Source organism: Siphateles boraxobius, unplaced genomic scaffold, assembly GCF_051911475.1.
Source record: "Siphateles boraxobius isolate OS27281-9 unplaced genomic scaffold, OSU_SipBor_1 9, whole genome shotgun sequence".
Classification (NCBI taxonomy): domain Eukaryota; kingdom Metazoa; phylum Chordata; class Actinopteri; order Cypriniformes; family Leuciscidae; genus Siphateles; species Siphateles boraxobius.
In genome coordinates this window covers 1,514,373-1,541,595 of record NW_027509219.1, presented here as the reverse complement: position 1 = coordinate 1,541,595, position 27,223 = coordinate 1,514,373, and the positions used below count along the sequence as shown (strand labels likewise).

Below are 27,223 nucleotides of genomic sequence, written 5' to 3'. Positions count from 1 at the left end.
CACAGCGCTGGTCAGCGCATTTTTATAAAGCCTATTAGCAATTTAAAGCATGTTAACATCACTGCAAAAAGACATCTAATATAAAATCAATATTTATTCACCTAGTATAATAATAGTAAGTTCTCTCCCTCGTGTCCCGCAAAATCAGGTATGCTGACCTGCAACAGAGCAATAGCCAGGTGGTCACAGCTCGGTTACCACGCCATATCGGCTCAAATGCATAAGCAATGGGACACGGTCTCAACAGTTCTTTCAAGCTCGTCTTCCTACATTTCAAATCAAGTGCGTATTCAGTCCGGTCCAGAAACGCTTCACTCTCTTCACTCACCAACAGAACCAACCAACCCCGCCACGTAGGCTGTAACGTCACTCCAAAATGCCGACTCGCTAGATGGATAGCTAGCTAGAAATTACGAAAATAATTTTGTCATATCTGTGGTTTTATTTGTGGTATATTTGTGGTTTTTAACAACTTTTTTAAAATAAAATCTTAGGCAATGTGATTTTTCTGATATATGTAGCTACTACCAGTGCCAAAACATGGACGTTTCATTTCCCCTTTAAATTACACACTGAAGTTCATTAGGTGAGAATTAATTTTTTTAGTTCATTTTAAGTTTCTCATAAAAAACTAAGAGAGCTGTGATGTTTAGACATCCCATGAGTCAAAGCCAGGTTAGCATGGGACCTGAAACTGAGATGAAATGTGTTCTCCGATATGAGTTGGGATAGAAGAGTGAAAATGGAAAACAATTTTTGCTCTTCTATCGTGTTTGCATGCAATACACAAAAGACATTACGTTTGCTTGTATGGGGGAGTAACAAGCCAAATCAGGGTTGTAATTTAATTTCTAAAAAAAGGAATTACAGGGTATATTTCTAAATAAGGTGTTGGAATGAGAGGGGAATTGTTCATTTGTGTGGCACCTGCTTCAGTCTGAAGCCCCAGGAGTATTCCAGGACAGATAATTCCACACATTCACACGGGATGTTATTATAACTTCAGCAAGGTTAGAGGAAGTCACCGCGGCAATTACTCACCTCCCACCAGCCTCATTAAACCTCTGACCAACCACGGCTCCTCATCATACACACAGCACAACGAGACAGCCAATCAGGGAGCAGACAGGCAGCATGCCGCCGCCCACACAGTGACAGGATATTGAGAGGTTGTCTGTCTGAGCACCTGAAATACATTTGTTTATTCACAATGTGTCGCCTGGCCAGACGGGGAGGAGGCTCGTCTCTGAGAGAGAGAATAGCAGGAGAGGAGGGCAGGGCTGAGCTAGTGGAGAACACGGCCTCGCTTTCAGGGACTATGATCATGTGCTGCTTTTAGCAAATGTATTTGTATCGAGATTTACGAGTAAAACGCCTGCAAACAGGGTGATGCTGTTTGTAGTCGCAGGATTGTCCTTAGTGGTATTTTATAGATGTCCTGTCACGAAACCACAATGAAATGATAGAATTAAAAGGATGATTCACCCAAAAATGAGAATTCTGTCATCATTTGCACACCGTTATGTTTTTTTTTTTAAAACTTGTATGGCTTTTTTCTTCTTTGCAGCAAACGGCAGAATGACCAACCTGCTCTTTTCCATGCAATGAGCATGAATGAGGAATGGGGCTCGTTCAAGCTTCAATAATGACCAAAAATTATAAAGTAGTAGTTGTTAGAGCTAAAATACATCTAATTTGTGTGATTTTATCGCATTTGGCACTCCAAATCATTGTTATTGTTAACTAAAATTACTACAATAGTTTTTGTTAATTGAAATAAAGCAGAAAATGAAATGAAATATACATATTAGTTGAACACAAACTTTGAAGTTAAATTGGTTCAGTTGAAGTACTAAGTTGAAGAAAGTGTATTAAAGTTAAACAGAAATATGAAAAATAAAAAGCAAAACAATTACTAAAACAAACTAAAATTAAAACTTTAAAAATAAAGCTATGCGACTAAAACTGCACAAAACCAATGACACTGACGTCAAACCTGGTATGACATATCATGCAGTTTCATATTTGGATATGTGGAAACATGAATGAGATTTGAGAGCTACACAAAAAATCATCAGTAAATAATTGAAATTTCTGCTTTTTCATCAAATAAAATGTTCATATGACTTCAAAAGACTTGGAAATAGCATTCAACTGTTGAAACTATCACAGTGTTTTGTTGTTGTTTTTTTTGTCATTTTGTAGCTTGAATGTAGGTTCATTCTCGTGTTACGCAGCACGTTTGAGCTTCTGCAAGAACCAATGAGGTTCGTTCTCGTGTTACGCATCACGTTTGAGCTTCTGCAAGAACCAATGAGGTTCATTCTCGTGTTACGTAGCACGTTTGAGCTTCTGCAAGAACCAATGAGGTTCATTCTCGTGTTACGCATCACGTTTGAGCTTCTGCAAGAACCAATGAGGTTCATTCTCGTGTTACGCAGCACGTTTGAGCTTCTGCAAGAACCAATGAGGTTCATTCTCGTGTTACGCATCACGTTTGAGCTTCTGCAAGAACCAATGAGGTTCATTCTCGTGTTACGTAGCACGTTTCAGCTTCTGCAAGAACCAATGAGGTTCATTCTCGTGTTACGCACCACATTTGAGCTTCTGCAAGAACCAATGAGGTTCGTTCTTGTGTTACGCATCACGTTTGAGCTTCTGCAAGAACCAATGAGGTTCATTCTCGTGTTACGCAGCACGTTTGAGCTTCTGCAAGAACCAATGAGGTTCATTCTCGTGTTACGCAGCACGTTTGAGCTTCTGCAAGAACCAATGAGGTTTGTTGTCGTGTTACGCATCACGTTTTAGCTTCTGCAAGAACCAATGAGGTTTGTTCTCGTGTCACGCATCACGTTTGAGCTTCTGCAAGAACCAATGAGGTTTGTTCTCGTGTTACGCATTATGTTTGAGCTTCTGCAAGAACCAATGAGGTTTGTTCTCGTGTTACGCAACACGTTTTAGCTTCTGCAAGAACCAATGAGGTTTGTTGTCGTGTTACGCATCACATTTTAGCTTCTGCAAGAACCAATGAGGTTTATTCTCGTGTTACGCATCACGTTTGAGCTTCTGCAAGAACCAATGAGGTTTGTTCTCGCGCATAAAGCAGGTTCGGTTGAGCTTCTTTATGTTCGCTGATCAATGTTTATATGTGAATAAAATAATAAAATGAATCTGTCATCATATGAAGCAATTGTGTCTTCAGAAAATTTGGACTAAACCTCTCATTTCACATGGATTAGTTTTACGATCTCTTTATGAACTTTTTGAAGCATCAAAGTGTCAGTTGCACAGTTGTCAATGGAGGGACAGAAATATCTCAGATTTCAACAAAAAGATCTTCATTTGTGTTCCGAAGATGAACGAAAGTCTTACGGGTTTGGAATGACGTGAGGGTGAACTCTTCCAGTACAACCAGGTGTAAAAAAAGAAACAAAGGAAATGTATTTTTTATTTTAACACTCCTCTTTTCCTGTCTGTCTGAAGCAGAACTGACGTGCAATCATTCCCGTTACACAGGAGAGCCATTCGCCCACATGATTGCCACAAACATTTCCAAACAGAAAATCTTGAATGACAGGAATATCATTTATCAAAACGCAATTTTTGGTACCTTGTGTATGTAAGGCATATGTGTATTTTTTTTTCTTCTAGTTTCTAGTAACAAACTTTATTGGAATCAATAGGCTCCCCTGTGAACCAATAGGACCACAGCAAGAAAATCTCAGAAAGAAAGTACCTATAATTTTTTTTAAAAAAGCCTATAAAATTAAGAAAGGATGAAAAAATATTGACTTAATATTGAGCAATTAAAGTGTGTCTCATCCCCGGTTGTTTAAATACGGCGTCCCCATGCACAGCCTGATGAATCTGCCTCTAGATCCCGGCGGAGCCGAGCGCTGATGACTAACATGATATTTTTACTCAGTAATTATGTAACTCATCGGAAACGCAGCACAAGTGTGAAGCACATGGAAGGTGCAGATACGGTCCACGCGATCCAGGAATTGTTTGCCCACCAAAGTGTTTCTGACACCTTTTGCTTTGCACATTATGTCCAGGATTGTCCATGCCAAGCTCTGCTTTAAGCAACCTTTATTTTAAGGCTTTGTTCTTGGTAATATTCAGATTAATATATATTTACTTATATTAAATGGCTTGAAGAAATATCATATCACAGGAGAACAGTCATGAACGCACAGACGTTATAACACTCAAGTGTGTGCAACTCTGCGAAATTAGGGAAAGACAGCATCTGCATTTCAAAGTGTTTTTTGGGACATGTGACATACCTTAATGTCAACCAGTAACCAATGTCTCCAGTAAGCGCGAGAGGGTTTCTTACGACTAGGAGCATCTGGGTCCACCATTAACAGAGTGTATTTCTTCTCCTAGAAAGAAAGAAAGAAAGAAAGAAAGAAAGAAAGAAAGAAAGAAAGAAAGAAAGAAAGAAAGAAAGAAAGAAAGAGAAAAAGGGGTTTATTTTGTGACATTATCACACAGCTATCAAACCACTTAGTACAAATGAATTACCAATTGAATAAATTTAAAATAATGAATGAATAAATAAATAAATGTAAAATAAGTTAAAAGTAATGTTATGTAAAAAAAAGTGTAGATGGAAAATAAACACTGAAAGAAGTATGAAAGGCATGACATTGTGTACAGTGTAGAACAGTGAAAGTGACACATGATGGCCAAGTATGGTAACCCATACTTGGAATTTGACCTCTGCATTTAACCCATCCAAGTAAGTGCACACACATTAGGAGCAGAGTAGTGAGTAGTGAACACACACACACTGCAAACGTGGATACACACACCCAGAGCAGCGGGCAGCCTTGAGTGGCGCCCGGGGAGCGATTGGGGGTCAGGTGCCTTGCTCAAGGACACCTCAGTCATATTCCTGCCGGTACTGGAATCAAACCAGCAACCTTTGGGTCACCAATCCAACTCTGTTACCATTAGGCCGTGACTGCCCCGCCAAGTTGTTACCAAGAACAGCAGTAAATCATATTGTTAAGTTCAAAATGAGTTTTTCTTTTGCAGTATGATATATGAGATCTATATGAGATATAATATATATGAGATGAGATATATGATATAATATATGATATGAGCAATAATATATATGAGATGAGATATATGATATACAATGGGATAAGAGAAATAATAGATTATATGATACATGAGAAATATTATATGATGAGATCTGATACATAACATGTTACATGATATAATTAAATACATGATATGATATATGAGATGAGATATATTATATGATACATGAGATATGATATGATTGTTATCATATATCATATCATATCATATCATATATCATAATACTCAGGGCTAGACAATATTAATTTTAACAGCTGATCAATTAGTTTTTTTACAAACATCCTTGATAGTAATGTGTTTATAACTTTGTATTAAAATTAATACATTTGTTTTTTTCTTTTTATTCTCCTCGACATGGATCTGAGCTTTACTTTCCTTCAGAGATTTCCTTTAGAAACATCAGTTACTTTAACTATCTCCGAGTACCCAGCGTCTTCAGCAAGTGACGTATGGAAGAAAACTTTAATTAGTTACTGATATTCTCAGGCAACCTTCCATTCTCACACATTCACCAAATCACAATCTGTCTGCAAAGTTTTCTTTACTTTCTCTCTTTCACTCTCTCTCTCATAAAAAAACACTTCTCCATAAACAACCAGGCACATATTTTGTGTGCTACACATTAACAATGACTGACCAACTTAATTGCTCCAACTACTCATCTTCGCAAGTCCCCTAAAGTTGAAGAACTGGGAGAGCAGATTGAATTATTGCGTGAGCACATTTGTCATCTCTGGTGCCGAGCCCAAAATCTGCCAGACCATATGATAGCGTTATTATTATACGCCTCTCTCAAGAAAACAGCACTGTCAATCACGACTGTTGCCATGCAACAATAGCCCCTCCCCACAACATCAAGACAAAGATGCAGACAAAAGTAAAACACAGTATAAATTAAACAATCCAGTATGGTATTTCCAGAAAAGGGTAAACAAAAGGATAGTTCACCCAAAAATGAAAATTCTGTCATTTACTCACCCTGTGAGCAAGTTGTTCCAAACCTGTATGAATTTTCTTCTTCTGCTGAATACAAAAGTAGATCATTTGAAGAATATTGGTAACCAAACAGTTAATGGGACCCCCTCATTGACTTCCATAGAAGAGAAAAAAATACAATGTAGAATTAATTCATTATTATTAATAGTGTCATTATTTAGCTCAATTTAGTTCAGGGTTGTTTCGATTCAGTTCAATAACCGTATCAATGATGCAAAGTTCATCACTTATGAAAAGTTCATTAAATCTGACCATGATTATGATAATCATAAAAACAAACAAAAGTTATACTTTGAAAAATAAAAGGACCAAAAATTATACACCATACATAAATTATTGTACATTAAACTAAATAAGTTTTATATTAAACAGAGGCCATATTATGTTACATTTATGTTTGGATTTTTGTTTTGCCAATGCAAGAAAAGTGTTTTCTCATTTCATCTGCAGCCTCAAGACTATTTATAATCATGTTTTAATCAGACAAGCCTGTTAAAGCAAATACAGTATGGAATTAAAAATCCCTGATATTCTAAGGTCTCTAGAGCCTAAATCCTTTGCTCACCTGACATAAAGCAATAAGCTCAAACAACCATAAGCCTAATAATAGGATGATGTTTAAGTTTAAGTGATAGCAGCTCCAGGCGATATTTAAACAGCGAGAACAATACTTCCTCCTCCACGGGCTGTCACGCTAAACCCTGACTGGATCTCGCTGATCTGACCCCCCTGTGGACAGATTAAACACCCTCCACAGACCTGTTGCCCAAAAATGTGATCCAGTTCTTATCCATCATGAAGAGCAGATGAAACAAACATACCTTTGGAGGTGAATGAATGATTAGTAACTGTTAATCCAGCACTTAAATAAATATCACGATTTTAATGTCAAGATTTTAATGCTTACATAAAGTTACAAAAAGTTGGATATATTACATCAGTGATTGATTATATTGTTGCATAATATAAACTGTATCATCTCACAGATCTATAATGTTGGATATAATGCAAACAGTGAACATGATTTCACTAATACAACTTTTTCTTGGATCACCATCTTTGCTGATCCTGAAACAACAATTCAATCAACCAATCAGATGTCAAGTTTTGGTCTACAACCAGGGTTAGGTGTTTCTACATCAGGTTTATTCACCTATAATTTCCTTCTGATTTTTTTTAGATATGGCTAGGGTTAGGTTTAGGGGTACAGATAGTACAACATTTTGACTTAATTGGCAAAATACATTCCCTTAAAGAGATATAAGCAGCGTTTCCACCGAAATTACCCAGAACAATTTGTCCCAGGAATTTTTTTCCCCCCAGACCTGTTGCTGTCTGTGTTTCCATGAAGTACCATGAAGATTAGGCAACTTAGTCCGGTGACTTAGGACTGCGCACGACTTTCCAGTTCCTGCTGGATTTCGTCCTCTGCATATAAGCTTAATAAAGCCTGAACCTCGTCGTCGGTCCATCGGTCGTATTTTTTAAATTCTATTGTTGATTCGAATAGAAAACAACTCTTACTGAACGTACCCCAACAGACTTTTAAAAATGGTGGTTGAAATAAAATGCTACGTGGAGTCAACCATTCAAATGCTGCGTGAACAACCAATCAGCATGTTCAGTGCCCAAGTCCCACCACCGAAAGTTCCTGAACTTTGAAAAAATACTACTTTCTGAGGAGGAAATGTTTACTCAAAACTTCATCTAGACCCTGGTCCCTGCAGTCAAAACACTGAGTAGGCTACCTCACCAAAGTTACTAGTTCCTGGGGAGAGTTCCTGTGGTGTGAACACAGCTATAGAGCTCGGGCGTAGACGTCATGGAACGGTGCATTGTGGGTAACGACGGCCATTTTAGAGGTCACGCATGGGCCGGTTTGGAATAAGGTAATAGCGTAACCGGCCGATCTCCAGATAAATAAAGGAGTTTATTGATTTAAAAACGATTGTATTGCTCCAGGATGAACAGAACCGTGTCCATGGCAATGCTCTGTTTTTCATGGCAACGGTGTGTTATACTTAGCAGTGGTCTGTTATCAAGAAATAACAGACCGCATTCAATATTAGTATTCAAACAAGCCATGTAATAATAACAATTAAACGACAGAGCTCCAGCAATAGAATAATATGTAAGCTATTAGTAATAATAAAGCATTTTAACATTTAAGCTTAAGAGCAACAGCTTCAGCAACAGAATACCATTTAAGGTCCAGTACAGAGGAGACTATAGCTAGAAATTACCACTGCATTTGTGTGTCTATAGGCTGATGCTTTCTAGAAGTGTAAGGTACAAATTATGCCATAGCTTGTCAGTATTACACTAACCTAGTCTATTCACCAAAATCTAGATTAATAAACGAGGTGACATTGCTAATCGAGAATTAATATGCTGATTTGGCTAACAGCAGCTACATCAGTATAACAGCTTGCTCCCAAAACACAGCAACGTACTTTAACGTTAATCTGAACAGCAGAACTTTAGTTAACTGCTAAATGAATGCATTCAATGTAAATGTAGCTAGCTAGTTAACTCTGATTGGCAGCTGAAAATCTATTGACCATGTGATAAAAATATAATTTATCGTTAGCCGTTAGCGCTAACGGAGTTGACTACTAAGCAAAGCAAAAAGACCACCACTTATATGATTTATGAGGCGTTTGCCCTGTCGATCGTGAGACCGATTACAGCAGTTCACAATACAGCAATACTAAACCATTATCCTAAAAATAACCTAAATTAAACCTAATATTATCTAATGACCAACGTAATTACGTACTGCCTACTATACAGTACATCTACTTCCGTACCGTGATTCCCACAATGCATCGCAACGTGACGAAACGATCCCGAGCTCTATATACTATTTAGCAAATTCTAATTGTCTGACTTGGTCGCAAAATGTAACTATATTATCGCCCAGCTCTGATCTGCTAAATGAGACAAAGGCATGAAGACATTATAAACATTAACATCAAAGTTGTGCCCCAAATGACACACTATTCACTATATATGCTAATGACGTTACTTATTCACTATGTACCCAACCATGTAGTGTATGCATTTTCAGGTTATTTTGTCATTCAACATCGGAGTCTGGTAGCTCCTCCCCCTCCGCTACGTAATTAAAGTTGTGACAGTCGAGTGCATGAAGTGTCCAACATTCCACACTTCATTTTTTGGGTTGAGTAAGTGCATCATCCAGGTATTTAAAATGCACTTTTTCTTTTTGGAATTTTCAGTGATGTGAACTCACTACTCACAATATTTATACTACAAAACGGCAAAGAATAGTGCACAAGTACGCAAATTTGGATCCACCTCATGAATTTCTGTAAAGCTGCTTTGGAACGTGTATTTGTGAAAAGAGCTATACAAATTAATTTAACTTACAGAAAACCTTAATTGTAACATTATTGGGGGCTCGTCAGGGATATGGAATTTGCAGAACTCCTCTCCTGTAAACAATGCTTTACAGATTGTTCTGTCACATCCGATCCATGTCCATTCCTGGTATCCTTGTGCAGATACTAAGTGAAAGTAGCCATATTTACTAATTTAGCTGGTCATGGCATCACTTAAAATGTTGGATAAAGAGTTGACATTCAAGTTTGGCAAATTATTCTTCCACAACAGTCTTTCACCAACACATGTAAGGTTAATTAAAAACAGTGTGATGCTTGTATATTTTATAAGTATCTTTTATTTACAGTACTGTACACTTGCCTGCTAGATTTTCATTGCAAGTGCATTACTATAAATGTGCCTGTCATTGCTTTTTACTGATTGACAAGTTGTAATTATATTCTATGGTAACTGACAGCATGCCACAGATGCTGTTAATAGAGCTAATGATGTATTTAAATGCAAAAATATGTAATAATTTAATAATTTGAGAAGAGTACTTCAATATATTACACATTGTATGTGTTTGTGTGCAGTTTCAAAACTTTTATGTCAACGAACATTTCCAAACTTTTGTTCGTTATTCCAGTCTTAACAATCATATTATTGTAACAGCAGTACACTACTGACATTAGGACCTATTTTCAGTGTTCCCCTAATAAATGTGGAGAAAGTACATGCATTATGTGGGTGTGTGTTGCTGGGGTAGAGAATATATGTGTGTATGTGTATAATTAATGTGCATTTAGACAGATGGAGGAAGCAAATGCAGTGGAAAGAGAGGACAGGGAGGGAAGGTGTGAAGAGATGCAGTCTTCCCCCCACCAGCTGGGGTAGGGTACGGTTTAGGTGTACCAAAAAACAACATATCTTAAAATTTGTGGATTTAAGTCATTTTCACTAGTATTTTATGAACAAGTTCTGATTGTTGGTAGACATCATGCATGTTTGAGATTAACTCAAGTCATATGTAGGGACCAGAATGCAGAGAGCCTGGGGCTCGTATGACTTGGCTTGTAAGCAACCACCCGGAAACGCCCTAGAAAGCACCCTGAACTTAGTAACAAAACCCACAGTGCCATATTTTGCATAATCCTTCTGAAGAAAGGGTCTGAAAGACCAAGGGTCAAACTCATTTCAGTATTTTTAACAGTATTCTCACAAGATGTTCTATATTTCCACTGTATCTTAGACGATAATGTAAATATTTTAAATTATGTTCTGCTGGAACCATGGTCTAGCTGTTAACATGCTCTAGATTTTAAGGATTGACAGTGTCCCTATATATATATATATTTTATAACATAATAATGGTTTAACCATTTACCAACAATGAAAATAAGTTCCGGGTGTGTTTCAGCCTTCGAGTAGTATCTTGGGTTTTTTCTTCTGGTTAATATTGGTATTTTTGGTTTTGCAAAATAATATGCACTTGAGATTTCACACATTTTAGATTCATGTAGCCTCTTTGCAAGGGACAGGCACATTAAGAACATTTTTAACACATTCAGTACATTGCTTTTCAAAACAATCAACAAAATTCAATATTGCTTGACCTCAGGCACATTTCGCCACTATCCCAATGGAGTTGGTGTATTGTATAGTATTGTGAATTAAATCTGAGTATAACAGATTATTGAAAAAGAGAAAATGTAGGATGGGGACTCGATTCTATGCATGTTCTTCGTGTTCTTTAAATGTGGATTTTGAGATGTCAGTGTTGCATGCACTCAAAAATGCAGAGAGATGAACGCAAACTTGAAGGGGTGAGTTTAAGCTGACTAAATGATTGGAGAAGTCCTGCATATGTCACCAGAGAAAAGGTCCTGTTATGTCATTTTGAATAAACATCATGATGTAAAAATTTGTTTGAACTACTAGTGGACTTACTAGCACATAAACTAAAGGACCATTCACACCAAGAACGATAACTATAAAGATAACAATAACTAAATTTGCATCCACACCAACGAACAATAATAGTCTTTTTATTCTAAAACAGGTTCTTTTAGCGTATACAATATCCTTAAAAGACGAAAGGAGTTGGGAGAATCCGTCACACTGATTAGAGAATTTTATTTAAACTTTCAAATGAATCAATTTCAGTTTTACACGTCTTTTACCAGCAGATGTCCTCAGCATACTACGCGTCGAGCGCATCTAAACAGTGAATCTAGCTAGTCTAGTGTAATCGATTTAATCTAACAGTGAATTTAGCTGACAAAGTCAATAGTGGAATAAAAACAATGCCTAGTCAATACCTTTACTATATATATATACAATGCCTTTTTCACTGCAACTTCAAATAAAAGGAAGCAATACAATGTTGTCTAAACTAGCGCTGGATACCTGAGGTAATTTTGTTACACTATTTGCTAGCCTGGATAATAATCTCATCGTTAATACTTCTCACCATTTATTCCACGGGTAGGACCGATTGCTTTCCATATATCCATTTTTTTAAACGTATCCTTAAAGGGACTTGTCAAACAGTGTTGGATTTTTCTGTACCTCAGCGATTAACTTCTCCACAATGTCATCTGCCATTTTAAATGTGAGCCCTTTAATGAGCCCTTTAAATTCGATTCTTAAATGGATTCTGATTGGCTGTCAGAGTTTTATCGTTCGACAGCTGGAAAAAAAAAATCTGAAAGTGATTCCAACGATAACGTTCCTCATATCTTTTTCTTTATGGTTGTGGTGTAAACTCTACTATTCTTTAATATGGAGAATGATTTTTAGAACTATATCTTTATCGTTATCTTTATAGTTATCGTCCTTGGTGTGAACGGGCCTTAAAGATTTACCAACAATCAAGTGATCTTTACAGTGCTATAGATAATCCTGACTATTTATGGTTTCAGATTTTGGCATCACACCAGAACACCAATGAAAGCTCACATCAGGGGTTCTGATTCCTGCCTGGAGGTCTTTTGAAGACTGCAGTACGATAAGAGCCGTTTGATGTACATGTGTTATAGTGAGAAACAGAGGATATGGAACATGGAACATAGAACATAGTAGGTCTGTCTTGAAGAAACTTGGCATTAAGTCTCCCGGGGTGAGACATGTAGCCTGACCCTGTTTGACCTCGTTCATGTCTGTAAAATGTGAATGTGCTGTTCCAATCTCAAATCAATGATTAATCGCTCACTTATTCAATTGTGAAAATGAAAATCAACACCATACCAAGAATTTACAGTTAATATGCTATTTTTAAATGAGTTGTTGAAGCCTCAGTTCGACTGTTAGATTAAGGACACCTCTGGGAGTACGCAATTCAAATTTGCCATCTTTTCGCATGGACACCAGTTTGAATCAATACATTATGGAAATAGTATTATTATAAGAAACTGCAAGAAATTAGTATATAACCAAGAAATGGGAAACAAACATAAAAAGAAAGAGTAGCTAAAATGGAGAGAGAAAACAAGTACAGAGAAAACGAGGCCCCGATGTGAGTTTATAAGTTCATGGATTATCCCTGACCCGATACCAAGCCGTGTTGTCCATTCAAAAGCCTATAAATATCCATCCTTCTTTATCCTTCCCTCTCTCCATAGACACACAGACGATGATAAACTCGCACACACACAAACACACACTCGGGACCCGCAGCTAACGCAATGCAATCAATTCCAAATCCCTCTTTAAGCAGTGAAAACACTTGAACTGGTTGGGTAATTAACAGGTATCTGTGTTGTGATTAAGATACAGAGATGGCTTAAGGATCATCGACTGTAGCTTAGTGCAAGGTTAGCCAATCAATGAGTAAATACAGGGGAAATCGGCCCATTAAAAAGAGCATCAGATGAATACTGATTTCAAGATGGCAGAACAATTATGCCTGAAATTCACCATTTATAACTAACTAAACGCAGTAGTGCTTAGCTCAAAACCTAGCAAATCTAAACAGCATATTTATTCAAAAATCGATCATTCAAATGTGCCAATGATTGCCAAAAGAGCTGTCTAGGTAGGCAGTTATAGACAATACAACTGTCAAAAACAACCTGTTTTACTTAGGCTGTGTCATTCCACTAAGTAGTTCCCAACTGCATGAAACAGTATATTGTGAACACAATGGCCTTGATGCACTGAACATTAGAACACTTAAGACTTAATAGAGTTAGACATTGAGTTGTTTCATCAACTTGAACTGTATAAGCTGTATAACTGTTGATTTGCTTCTCTTCAGAAAATATTGGACTAAACCACTGCATTCATATGGATTAGTTTTACAAACTTTTTATGAACTTTTTGTAGTGTAAAAATGGTAGTTGCATAGCAGACAACGGAGGGACAGAAAGCTCTTAGATTTCATCAAACAAATCTTCATTTGTGAACGAAAGTCTTGGGTGAGATAATTAATTTTCATTCATTCACAGAATTTTTTTTTTGGGTGAACTATCCCTTTAATAAAATCCAAATCCAGTGATGGGTTGCCAAAATGACCAAAATTGTATTGTTTTCAACCTAGATTTTTTTAGTGTGTACTTAACAGGTGATGCTCAATGATTTTCACAGTGCATTCTGGGAATTTCTAGGTAGAAAATGCTTTAGTGCAGTTTAGTAAACTACCTGGGGCGCCTGACCCCACTGGACTTTTACAGGCCTCTTACATTTATGTCACAGTATTTCTCTTGAAGGTTTTATCTATTTCATGTTCATTTAAAATAAGATTTTCCTCCCTGATGCCTGACACCACACCCATTGTGTCTGTCTTGGCTTAACGTCCACGCAGAGTTGAAAATTAGGGATGAATACGGAGACGTGGGGTGACGTGTAGATAGGTGAGAGTTTAGACGTGGTAGGATATGAGGAATACGAGGACAGAAGAATGAGTCTGAAAGACAGACAGAAAAAGGAGAAAAGGAAGAACAGTATGAGAAAAAACAGAGACGCAAAAAGGCACAACAAGAAAGGACAAAAGAAGAGGACAGTAGAGTAGAGGGGAGGTTTGGAGAGGAAGGCTGGTATGGGCTGCTATCAAGGCAGGGGATGGGGCCGTTCTCATGGGTCAAAGGGGTTTAAGGTCAGAGCAGGGGCAGTAATTGAATCCAGTCTGAAGTAGAAAAAGGGACAGTGGAAATGCAGAGATTAAACTGGGACAGGAAACACACACACACTTAAAAACACACACTTGTTCTCTCCTCACTTCCCACACACATATATAGGTCACTATCATAAAAGAGAACATTTAGGGTTAGGAAAGATGTCCCTTATTGTCAATGCTGGTCTGTACCTTAGGTTCCTTTGCCTACTGTGTGGCTAAAGAATAAAAACTAGAATCTATTCGAATAATCTATTACTAAAATTAGAAGATTTTAAGAATCTTTACACAGTTTTTTTCCCATACAAGCAGGATAAAAAAAAGGAGTGCAACATTCTCGAAAAACAATAAGCAGAGTGGACTGCCATAACATCAATTAAAAACATTACTGCAGGCTTCAACATGGCTTTGTTTACGATTAGAAATGTCAAACATATTTCTGGATGATGAAGCTGCATATGCCCCCTCATAGTTGTAGTGCTGCTGTGATATGGGAACTCACAATCGCACAGTTTGCATACCACTTTGTCCTTCTTCATAGTTTGATCTACAACCTGAAGTGCTTCCATATCAAACTCCTCAAGTTATTAGGGGTTATCACTCGTCTCTTATGTCGCACAGGTTGAATGCCGTTGTCCTCCATTTTTTTGGCAAAACACCAGCAGCAGCCGATTGAAACTATAGGCGGGAATTTGGTGGGAATTTTCTTTTTAGCTTTCCAATGCCAACTGCACTTTCATAATTCTTTATTTTCTTTTTCTGCTTGTTTGTGAGTTTGGTTACATCTATCTTTTTTATTTGTTTAATTCGTTTAAAATTAAAAGAGTACATATCTGGTTAAAATTGATTCCCTATTTTCGTTTTCGAAACTTGTGTTGGTTGGCCCGATTGATTGTGCAATCGATTTTCGAACGTAAAGTGACATCCCTAAAACGCAATCAATGAAACGCTATTGACAAATTCACATACTTGAACTTATTCTGTGCAAAAAACAATTACATTTTAGTCTCGTATAGCCAGACCTTTAGATTGTATAGCAGCTTTCATTGTCCAAGGTTCACCCAGAGGCAGTCTGACTGACGCCAATGTCCCTACAATAACAGACCGGTGTGTAAAACTCTTGGACATATTTTAAAGAGTCTATGACGGCTTGCTTCTTGCATAGGGGGGTTTGGTGTCACGGCATCCGTGTTTCTAGATGGACCGTTAAAAAACACATCACACACGTCACCCGGAAATACTGTTGAATTCAACCAATCAGATGACGACTTTGAAACTCCTGAAGCATTTCAAAACTTGTGTGTCTTATGCATCAGACGTTTAGCCAACGGTCCGTGGGCGTGACCTCTGAGGCTCAGACTAAATCAAAGTGAGAGCTACGGCAGAAAAGATGATCGGTCAAACAAATTCTTCCACAAAGAAACAGGTTTTGAACAACATGATGGTGAGTAAATATTGACAGATTTTTTATTTTTTAAAGTCTTGCTCAAAGGCAAATGTTCATGGATTGCTTCTTGTGGGGATAGAACCAGCAACCTTCTGGTAACAAGCCTTGAGCCTTAAGTGTACTTAAGTTCAAGCACTCACACATGCACACTAAATAGTGTTCATCCTTTCATCCATACTTTGGCCTTTAACTACTATGCAATCCACTCCCAAAAATCTAAATATCCCCATTGCGAAACAAAAGACCCTGGTCGCCTGTACGCCAGTCAGAAATACTGTCCACTTACGAGAAACACATTTACAAAGACGGTTGCAGATTGTACGCAGCATGTATGCTTGAATGTGTGTATGTGGGAGAGAGTGAATGGTCATGGGCTCTCATAACCAGAGCTCCTACTGTGCCACCACCCACCGCTGTAACCTGAACTTCATATCATCTTGCGCAAAAAGGCTCTAGAGATGCAAACGCAGCACGTGGAAAAGTGATTACAGTTATTACTGAATGGCTGTGGGTGACATGCGTGTGGTTCGTTAAAGCTCTGCGCTGCTAAGTGTTTGGTTCCTGCTATTAACAGACATAGGCTTCCAGCTATTCATCTCTTACTAACATTAATATGGCATCGCAGGGGCAGGACTAGACGCATAGAGCAATCAACATTAGAGATGCCACAGTGAAGGGTTAGTAATGCAGAAACAAAAGTGTTTTTAGCCTGGAAACACAGAATGGACAATATAAAGCCATAGTGGAAAGGTGAGGAATGAGGATAAAGAAAGAAAGAAAAGTTTTCAAAAACTGTTTTCAACATTGACAATAATCAGAAATGTTTCTTAAGCAGCAAATCAGCATATTAGAATGATTTGTGAAGGATCATGTGACACTGAAGACTGGAGTAATGATGCTGAAAATTCAGCTTTGATCACAGGAATAAACTGCATTTTATAATAGATATTCAATATATTTAAATTTTCTGTATTTTTGATCAAACAAATGCAGCCTTGGTGAGCAGAAGAGACTTTGGACTGATAGTATATATCTTATGTCTTATTCTCTTATATAATGTTAACTTTCAATATTCAATCAATATTTTGAACATTCTCTTTTTACATCCAATGAGCTAATGAATCTCTTTATTATGGACATATTATGGTGCAAGTAGCATGTTCTTTGCAAAACACATGGTGATATTCACATCACACCTCAAAGAAATTCATGTGTATCTTATATGCAAACTCTCTCTTTGTCTTTTCTTCACTCTGACTGCTTTATTTAAGATGCTCTGCCTCTCCCAAGGGCTAACCTCACCCTCCAGCCCTAAGACAACTAAATTTATCCCATTCTGTAGCCCACACACCCTTGCACACACGCATACACTTTCTGGGGGGGATGAATGGTGGATATTGTTAAGAACACAAAACTGAGATACTTCAAGAAAATCAAAGCCAATTTATTATTAACACACAGTTCTCAAACGGATCCAGTAGAGAAGACACCATCTGGACTATGATAAGAAAAATGAAATAACAGATTCAAGAGCGATAAAAATCACAGAGCATTGTGAAATATTGTTCTTTTGTTAAAAAAGTGCATTAACACCTTTATGTTGATTGTCTCCATGTGCCCATGTGATCTGATCATAGTCCCAGTGCTTGGCAGAGGCCACGGGAGCTCGAATGTGGCCTCTATACAAAATTCTCGCAAGCTTGTTTGGTGATCCAACACCAGTGTTTCTAAACCAATGAGATTGGGTTTACAAAAGAAAATCTGAACCATATCAAGTGTTTTTTTTGTTTGTTTTAATCAGTGGATAAAAAAGACTGTTGTTCACTATTTTATTAAAACCACTTTGCAGCTTTAAATGATTACGCAAGATGACATGTATTAGCAATGCACAGATCTCCTACAACTTATTTGGACACTTAAGTTACACTTAAAATCGTGTGACTGTCATTGCATATTAACAAAAAAGCAAGTGGCATTTCAAAGAGAGATAGCACACTTTCAAATAATAATAAAAACAGTTAGTGGATCATGTTCATAGTTAATGTGATGAACAGTGTGAACTTGAGGAGAACTGACTTATACTGTACATCCACTAAAAATCACATGCTGATCAAAAGTCATCGCAGAATGGCTCAGAGAAAAGCTTATAAAGCATTTGTTTGCATATGAAGCTTGATTTGATATTTTTTTATATAATAGAATGATATTCAGACATTTAAATACTTTTCAAATATTTTGTCGGTCTTTTTGCGTGATGGAAATGCCTGATGCCTTGCATAATTTTTTATGATTTTATAAAAAATAAAAAAAAACGAATATAAATACTTAGAAAGTTAAAATATGTTCTCAGAACTGTACACTGTTTGTTTATGGACAGCTTATGGAGTCAGTCACAGCATATTTCGGCTACGAGTGAAACGTAGGGTGGCGGTCTAAAGTTAGAAGTTCCCCCGATGAACATGATACAAGTTCCAGCATAAGATCCAGCAGCCGTTACGGTGGGGACGGGACAACAGAGACTGGCCGATTACACTTGAATTACTTCTAAATGTTTAATTTTTACTTTGAATATTTGTTGAACGAGCTTAAATGTATGCAATGCAAAACTATATAAAATATACTATACTGTAAAATATGATAAAAAAATTAAAGGCATCAACTAGTGGTTTGTGTGGAGTATTTTTGTTTTTTAAGTTGAGAGGATTTAGGTTAATCCGTAAACAACAATTCATGTATGAAGTAAAAAAAAAGAAAAAACCTACAGTAGTACTATAGTAAGAATGCATCGACCAAGTATACAGAATGAAATCAACCCATTAGGATGGGTTAAATAAACAGCCCAATTTGCTGGGTAAAATTAACCCAACATATGTTCTGCCCTATATTTACCCAGTCCTTGGGTTAAAAACAACCCAAATTGTGTTTTTTAGAATGTTGCCAATCTTCACAGATTGTACACTTCTGAATGGCCTCAGAAGTGGTCAAAAAGGAATTTTCAACATAAAATTTACAGAAAAATGCAGACTAAGGATGCTCAGGTCAAAGACCATGTAGACTTACCCAAATAGTGCTTAACACTTAACAGCCATGAGATTCGCTTAGATCATTACAAACCAAACACCAGAACAAATCACAGTGAAGAAGACTCGAGTGACATTGATTTTTTACAAAATGTAAGATTTAAATATACATGTATCTTTCCGTTCAGTGAGACCCACTTGGTTGTTGTGACCAGTGATCTCCCGCCAGTGAATAAAACGTAATTTCTGCAAAGAGCAACATGGAAGTCGTGTCAGGTATATGCTGCGCAGCTGAGGAATAGAAGTAGTAAAGATTCTATGCTCAAAAGACCACCGCAGAGACAGTGATAGTGTTGGAAGAGTATAGCGACGCCCTAGGGTGAGGCTGTAATACTCTGTTAGTATTAATGATCCCGTGTCTGACCAGCGTACACCTGAGAGGGATGGTGAGAGTGTATACATGCTAAAGACCTGTGTGCTCGTGCGTGATTGAGGTAGTGATACAGTAGTAGCTTCTTGACGGGACGACGTCACCATACTTCAGGGAATTATTGTATTGTATTGTAAGTATTCAGGATGGGAAATTACCTTGAGGATATACCCATTAGTATTTCATTTTATTATATTAACGCTGGAAGTTTTTTGAATTGTTCGTGAAGTTGTTTGAATTGCTCGTGGAGAAGTATTGAATAAGTCAGATTAGTAGGTTGTATTCGTATTGAGAATTTACACGACAACTTAAAATATTGCAATCCACACAACATAATGGGAGACATATAAAAATTCAAAAGAATGCAAATTGTTGTTGCGCGTCTCGCTGGCTCATCTGTGACCAGGACAGCAAGTCTTTGAGGTGTATCGAGAGCTATGGTATACAGGATAATGTCGGCATACCACCATGTAGGATGAACCACATCCAACAAGAGTAACTCAATGCAAGAGGAAGCTGTCTGAAATGACGTCCAGTAATTAAATTAGCACATCGACTCTCCTGTTTCCACCAAAACTGTTAAACGGGAGATTCACAGGGTCAGTATCGATGTTCGGGCTGCTATACATGAATATCAGTCACATGACCTCTTACGTCATCCGCTCTTTTCCAGTTTACTGCCGCCATCTTGAGTACCTGCCGAGGACTTTGGTACTGTCTACAATACTGACGACATTAGCTAGGAAGCAGATTTTCTCTGTTTGTTTCACTTTATAAATAACCAACTTTGTTTATGTAAACCCTGTGTGTATTTGACAGTATTCGCGCAATAAGACTAGAAAAATAACTTTGTTCAGTAACCTGTCGCTGTTGTTAGACAGGCGTGCGCGTGCGCCTCGGGTGTACGCTCTCAGAAAAGCGCTCGTTAGAACCGCGCATCAACACATGAATGACTTGTTAGCACAAGCAAATAATGAACTTATGTGAACTGCATTGTCCCGTTCCTTTGCGTTAACATTTGATGTGAATATACGTCGCGTTGTAGCCTATGCTGAGACGGAGGCGCCTGAACTGATAGAATGCACGATACTACGACTTTTCTTCAAAAGCAGATGGTGGATATATTTTAATCCACGATCATAAATCGTGATATCGCACACCCCTAAGCTAGCGTAAGCTCATTATCATTTACATCCACTCACCACAGACAACATGAACACTGCACAGAGAGTTTGCACACACAAACCACTGTTATAAAATAAAAGCAAGCAGCTGCGGGCATGGTTGGGCATGATATGATTGAAGGATTTTGACTGAATGCGCGCAAAGTGCGCTCCCTTAATAATTCCTAAAAAGCTGACATCAGTTAATCGCGATCTCACATCTCTGTTAATATCAATTAAGCTGACTGCACAATGAATCTTTCGTGATATATATACTCTTTGTTTGTTACAATTAGAGGATTTGTCAGCATACAGAGCTTTGAACAAAAAGTCAGTTTTGAGCATAGAGGTTTTGAGCAGTGAGGGGAGTCTATCTTAAATGCTTCTGATTGGCCTTTGCGTTGAAGAAATCAACACGTATGTCATTTTTTGGCTACATTGCTCAACGCTGCAAACGTGTTTTAAAAGGAAACTCTGGCCTGTAAATCGTTTCTATTTTGTTTTAGTTATTGTTGCTTTTCTGCAAAAATGTATTAGTTTTTATATGTTTTATTCATAGATATTTCTAGCTTGCGGGAGTCCCGCGAATCGTTTTACTCTCCCTGTAACGCGCACACACACAGAGAGTGCATTGCCGCTCGAACTCGCCATTAAATCTAGTCCCGCGCCGCACTCTTTTGCATTGGGAGTGCACATCTCTAGATCAAGGGCCCGGCCCGAGGATAGTGACGGGAAATATCGGCCCGCAAGTTCGGGCTCGGCCAGAGAATAAGCTCTACTTCCTTTGCGACTGACGTATCGATCTTGCCGAATCAGGTACTCAAGATGGCGGAAGACAAGTTTTAGAATTGAGTGACGTCAGTGAGGAGACGTTGGTGACATCATCTGATATTCATGTATAGTCAAACCTTTGGTCTCTCGTGCCAATGCCAAATTTTGGTTTCATTGGTGCCAGCAGTGCATTGGTGCATTGGTGCCAACAGTGCAATCTTGGGCTGTCGACAATATAAAACATGTATTATTCTCTGATGAGTCCACCTTCACTGTCTTTCCCACATTTGTGGGAATTAGAGACGCCCCAAAGAGGCTGAACACCCGGACTGTTGCTGTCCAGATTGAAGCACGGCGAATGTGCTTGATGAGCGCCTCACTGCCATGGACTACCGAACCATTCTGAAGGACCATGAGCACCTAATGGTTCAAGCATTGCACCCTGAAGGGGGTGTCGTGCATCAGCATTATAATACACACAGCAAGACTTGTGACAGAATGGTTCGATGAACATGAAAGTAAAGTTGAACGTCTCCCATGGCCTGCAGAGTCACCCACCAGATCTGAATATTGTTGAGCCACTTAAAGCAAGTCAGAAAAACGTTTTCCTCCAGCAGCATCACATAGTGACCAGGCCACTGTTCTGGAGGAGGAACGGCTCAAAATCCCTCTGGCCACTGAAGGACTTGTGTCTGTCATTCCAAAGACGAACTGATGCTGTACAGCAAAAGAGGCCTAAAACCATACTAATAAATGATTGTGGTCTAAAACCAGGTGTTTCAGTTTTATTGTCCAACCCTTGTGTGTATCACAATTGATCACAAATTAACTTTCTTGTAGTAATGCATGCTTATAAATATTCAAGCCATCCAAAATCTTGTCCATTTCTGCATCTTACTTAAAAGAAACCTAATTTACAAATCACCCCAAACAGTATAAATTATAACTATTAAACCTCATTATGAATATTTGCAATATGCAGGGATACAGATTAGAAAGTTTATATTATTTTTAACTTTTAATAAGTCACGTTTAATCTTGCTTCAATTAAGTATGCTCTAGTAGAACCTTAATTAGATTTTGGTCTGGCTGAATTTTAGAAGGTACTGTATAGAAAATTGTTTAGTATCCCAAAACGTTAATTTTAGGCTTTGAAAAGAGTTAACAATTCATTTTAACAGTTCGAGGGTTGCTGCATGTGCAATATAAGATTTACAGAATTAATTATTTAAAAAGAAAACTGCAGATAACTGTACAAAGCACGTTGATCCCGGGGAATTGCTGTAAAATTGCTAGAGTGCCTTCTGTGAAGGCAAAAAATTTAATTTGAAATTTGAAGCAAAAACTAAAAGTGTCATCAATTAATTCAATCTGACAAAAATGTCACATTGCTTGCTGGTCACTGGCTTTTTTTTAAAATAATAATAATATAAATTATTACATATATTAATACACTGTAAAAAAAAAATCAGACCTCTCAAACTCAAAATGTTCCCTAGTGGCTTGTTGCATCTCAATAAAATAATATTAATAATACTAATATTAATACACTGTAAACAAAAATCAGGCCTCTCGAACAAATATTTTCTACTGGCTTGTTGCATCTAATTAATATTAATAATAATAATAATAATAATAATGATAATGCAAACAACAATGACAAATAACTAACAACAATAATAATTGTATACTACATACATAGAAATATAAAATCTGTATTGTATTAAAAGCATAACAAAACAAATTGCTAAGGTCTTATGATCAAAGCAAATGTAAAAGTAGCTGTGATTTGCTTGAGATAAAACTGTATGAATAGCATGTCGCAATAAATCTGGCATTATAAAGTGTGTAACAAAAAAGCAAAAGGCACAGATGGACTGTTTTTTCTGCTAGATGGAGACACGGCTGGTTGGGTAAGATGAGCGATCGGCACAGGCAGATAATATATGTAAGAGAACAGAGACTACTCGATAATCATGCTAATCCTGAACACTGCCAAACATTTAGCATACTGACAGTGCCAAGTATCTGCAGAGAAACACTCTGTCACACACACACACACACACACACACACAAAATCATAGACACAAATCACGCATATAAGCTTACACCCAAACACACATGGAACACTCAGACTGACATACGAGCACAAACCATCAGAAACACTCGCTCACACATATCACTGGTAAAAAGATGCATTCAAATGGCTGCCCATTTCTCCGCCACTCTCCGAAAGTTGTACATTTACAAAGAACGGTGCGATTTCAAAGTGAAAAACGCCTGAAGACAATTAAGCAAGGTCTCTAAGAGGCATCTGATAAACAGCCCCCTTTGAGAGGAATATTCTAAATATAAACACATATTGGAAATGGGATTTTAGTCTTGACTTCAGGCAGCTATATGTGGTTTCCAAGGCAACACTTTTTTGTTTGTGCTTAATGGGTGGGATACGGTCTAAAACAGAATACGCACATTTACATTGTAAGTGCAACGCGGGCAGAACTTCTAGTCAGATTAATAGTGAGGTTCTTTTCAGTTCATTGTAACCCACCTCTACAATCTGGTCAGCTCTCAGTCTTCTGGCTTGGAGGCAGAAACTTATTTCTGCAGCTGAGATCCACGCAAAAGTCCAATGCTGCATGTGTTAGACTCCATATGTGCCGTGTGCTTCTCTCTGCTTTCTTAATTTGGTACCTCAATGCTAAAGGAAGTGATTAAGCATTTCAAACTCACATCTTAGTTTTCCATGAGATCTGTATATAATTGCACTACATTTTTGCATAATTGCTGTCACTCTGCATTACGTTGTAAATTAAACTAACGCTACAGTAGTCTCAAGCAGTGAACATTCCTCATTAATCTTTATAAGTAATTAGATTAACATCTTGCTCATCTTCATCAAGAAGAACATACAGTTGGAAAATTCACTTTACCAAAGGAAAGCAATACAGGAATCATTGTCTAGATGAAGATGTTGGAGCTGTAGCCTACTGGTTTGTGCATATATGCCTTGGTACTCAAGCACGTAACGTTGGTTTGAATCTGGCCAGTTTTGTTAACTAAAACTAAAACTACTATTTTTTTTTCTGTAAACAGAAACTAAAATATAAATATTAGATGAAAAACAAAGTTAAAGGCACAATATGTAAGATTTTTTTTGCATTAAAATTTCCAAAAAACACTAGCACAGTGTTATTTTGTATATTCAGTGTTATTAATCCAGAGAATAGCAATTTTATTCAGTGTAATGTCCCGCCTCATTGCCTGTCAATGACGTCATGTCCACGTTATCCTCGGTTTCCACTTTTACTGCCATAGAAACAATGGCAACAATGAGTCTCATAAAACCATCCTCAAATGTATTTTACTATGATTGTTTTGACTAAGGGTGCTCCGATTGATCGATCGCCGATCATAATCGGCCGATAATTGCTTTGGGATCTGTGATCGGCGGTCTCTATAAAGGCCGATCAAGAAAAGCTGATCTGATGACGCAAAACTCGCGAGACAATTTTTTTATGCCCTGGTAAAAATGGCTTCACTGGTCTGGCAATTCTACAAGGTGTGTGAAAAAGGCAATTCATTAGCAATCAATCTGCAATGTGTGTACCTGACCGCTGCCCGCTTATCAAACTGTGCAGCCTCTCTGTTCAACCTGTAAATAAATCCATCGATCCGCAAACTACGTTTGAGTTCTTAAATGGTCTAGCGGTAGATCTTTTGCCAAGCGTGTCAGAGGTTACGGGTTCTAATCCGCACTCGTATAATTTTTTTTCTCTCATCAAAACTGAATATGTTCTTCAGTGGTTACAGTATATCAAGCAGGGACACGTTTGTGCGCGCGTCCGAGTGAAGACTGCGCGCGAGCCACAGAGAACACTGTATCCATGACACTGATCGCCGCGGCAATGAGCGTGAGCTGGAGTAGAAAACAACAACACATTTTAGTTCTAGATTTCTTATTTAATAGCGAACTAAACAAATGCTCTGCTAGTTAACTGGAGATTTTTTATTTATTTGTATTAGGTACATCTGTGCGTGCCTCAATGTTACAAAAATTGGTGGGGGACAGACAATATCGATCCTTAGAAACAGTGATGGGACACGACTTCACTGGCTCTAAAAAAAATCAATCTAACCATAGATGTGACCAGTAGTGATGGATTTCTTAATCTGTTTAAAATAATTTTGCAAGGGTTCTACAAAAAATAAAAAATAAATGTTGATGCTTAAGAAGTATTTTTATTAGTTTTTGGGGTTTTTTTTTGCATTTTTTTGCTGTGCATTTTACTACCTGTGGTCCTTTAAGTGTATTAGAAAAACTTATGGCTGACTGACTCAAAACATTATTTTGGCTATAGCCTTTTTTGTTGCAGTTTTTAGTTTAAAGTAGTCTAAAGCTAAATTTAAAGACTCAGATGTTCTGTCTTTTATCTTTTTATTTTATATTCTACAGGAAAGTTGTATTTGTCAAGCCCTAAGCTGTTCCCAATAACCAAGCACAGGCTGCTAAGTTAATATGCTGGACATGTTGCTTGCAAATAAATACACAGGTGTCAATTCATGATACGTTGTCTTCTCTAAATTGTAATACTTAATGTACATTGATGTGAAATATAGTTTAATAAATAATGCTGCATGATAAATAGAAGGCTTCAAATAGACCCTGTAATCGGTGATCGGTAACGGTTTCGCGTGATACAGCTTTCAGTAATCGGGGATCGGTGATCGGCCCCAAAAATCCTGATCGGAGCACTCCTAGTTTTGACCAAGTAAAACAGCACTGCATTACCCCACAATTTTAATTTTTCAAATAAAGTGACATGTATGAGTCGTAATTCAGCACTATTTAATTAGAATGATAAAAATATATATATTTAAAAATAAAAATTAAAAAAGTTAATTCAACTGATAAAACGTAACTAAGACAAAGTTCAAGTTCAGGGAAGTTGGAGGCAGGAACCGGCAAACATAACTTTAATCGTAAAATATACAAACAACAAAGCGAAAGGAGCGGCAGCATCCGACTGCAGCAACATAAAATGTCCCAGGCTCTCGGCCCCGCTCCGCTTCATACTACAGTAAAGTTAATACAACTCTAAAACATTAGCTCATCCATGAACATGATTTCTGCCTGAGTCCAGTTGGTTTACTTTCCATTGTCTATGGACTTGAAGACGACAACTCCCATGATCTCACACTCCTTCACGGCGTTATTAAACTATTCCTTTTTTATTGTTTTGAATAAATTACCTCTAGTGGTGAAACTTACATTACTGTGCCTTTAACCAGAAATTAGAAATGTTACTAAAAAAACATACTAAACTGAAATATAATTATTATTGTTATAATAATAATGTATGCTATTGTTTCATTAAATCTTTTCGGATTTGGAAGAAACTAAGACTTCTGAAATTGTACATCCATTCATAGCAAAATGAACTCTTTTATCTCAAAAAATCAAGTAAAATTTGTTGCCTCAATAATAAAAAATATTTCCCACAACCTTTACAGAGGACTAATACATTCGGTTTTCATGTGGGAAGGAAGAAAACTCATTGAAATGGGTGGAATCTTAAGTACCAGATTGCAGGGCTGTCCTCAGAACGCACAGAAAGTCTCTCAAACTGATTCTGACACCTCTCCTGTTAGCCCATCAGCGCTGCTAACGCTAACACAAGCATTCACAGTCACTGCATGTATCACCAGCGAACATCACTTCCATGAATTTCTTTGCTATCAGGATAAATTATGGCTACTAATGTTGGCTGTGTGTGAGAATGACTGTCATAAAAGGGAAATTTTACTGCCACTCATAGT

The 27,223-nt window shown here is 37.5% G+C and overlaps 1 protein-coding gene across 1 annotated transcript in view; it reads right to left on the bottom strand.

Moving 5' to 3' along the window:
* The window catches only part of pebp4 (phosphatidylethanolamine binding protein 4), a 144,792-nt gene that overhangs the window by 86,506 nt on the left and 31,063 nt on the right, over nt 1–27,223 (bottom strand). Inside the window, exon 4 of the mRNA XM_077223732.1 lies at nt 4,290–4,388. Within this exon, the coding sequence (XP_077079847.1) occupies nt 4,290–4,388 (99 nt within the window). The remainder of the gene's footprint in view (nt 1–4,289; nt 4,389–27,223) is intronic.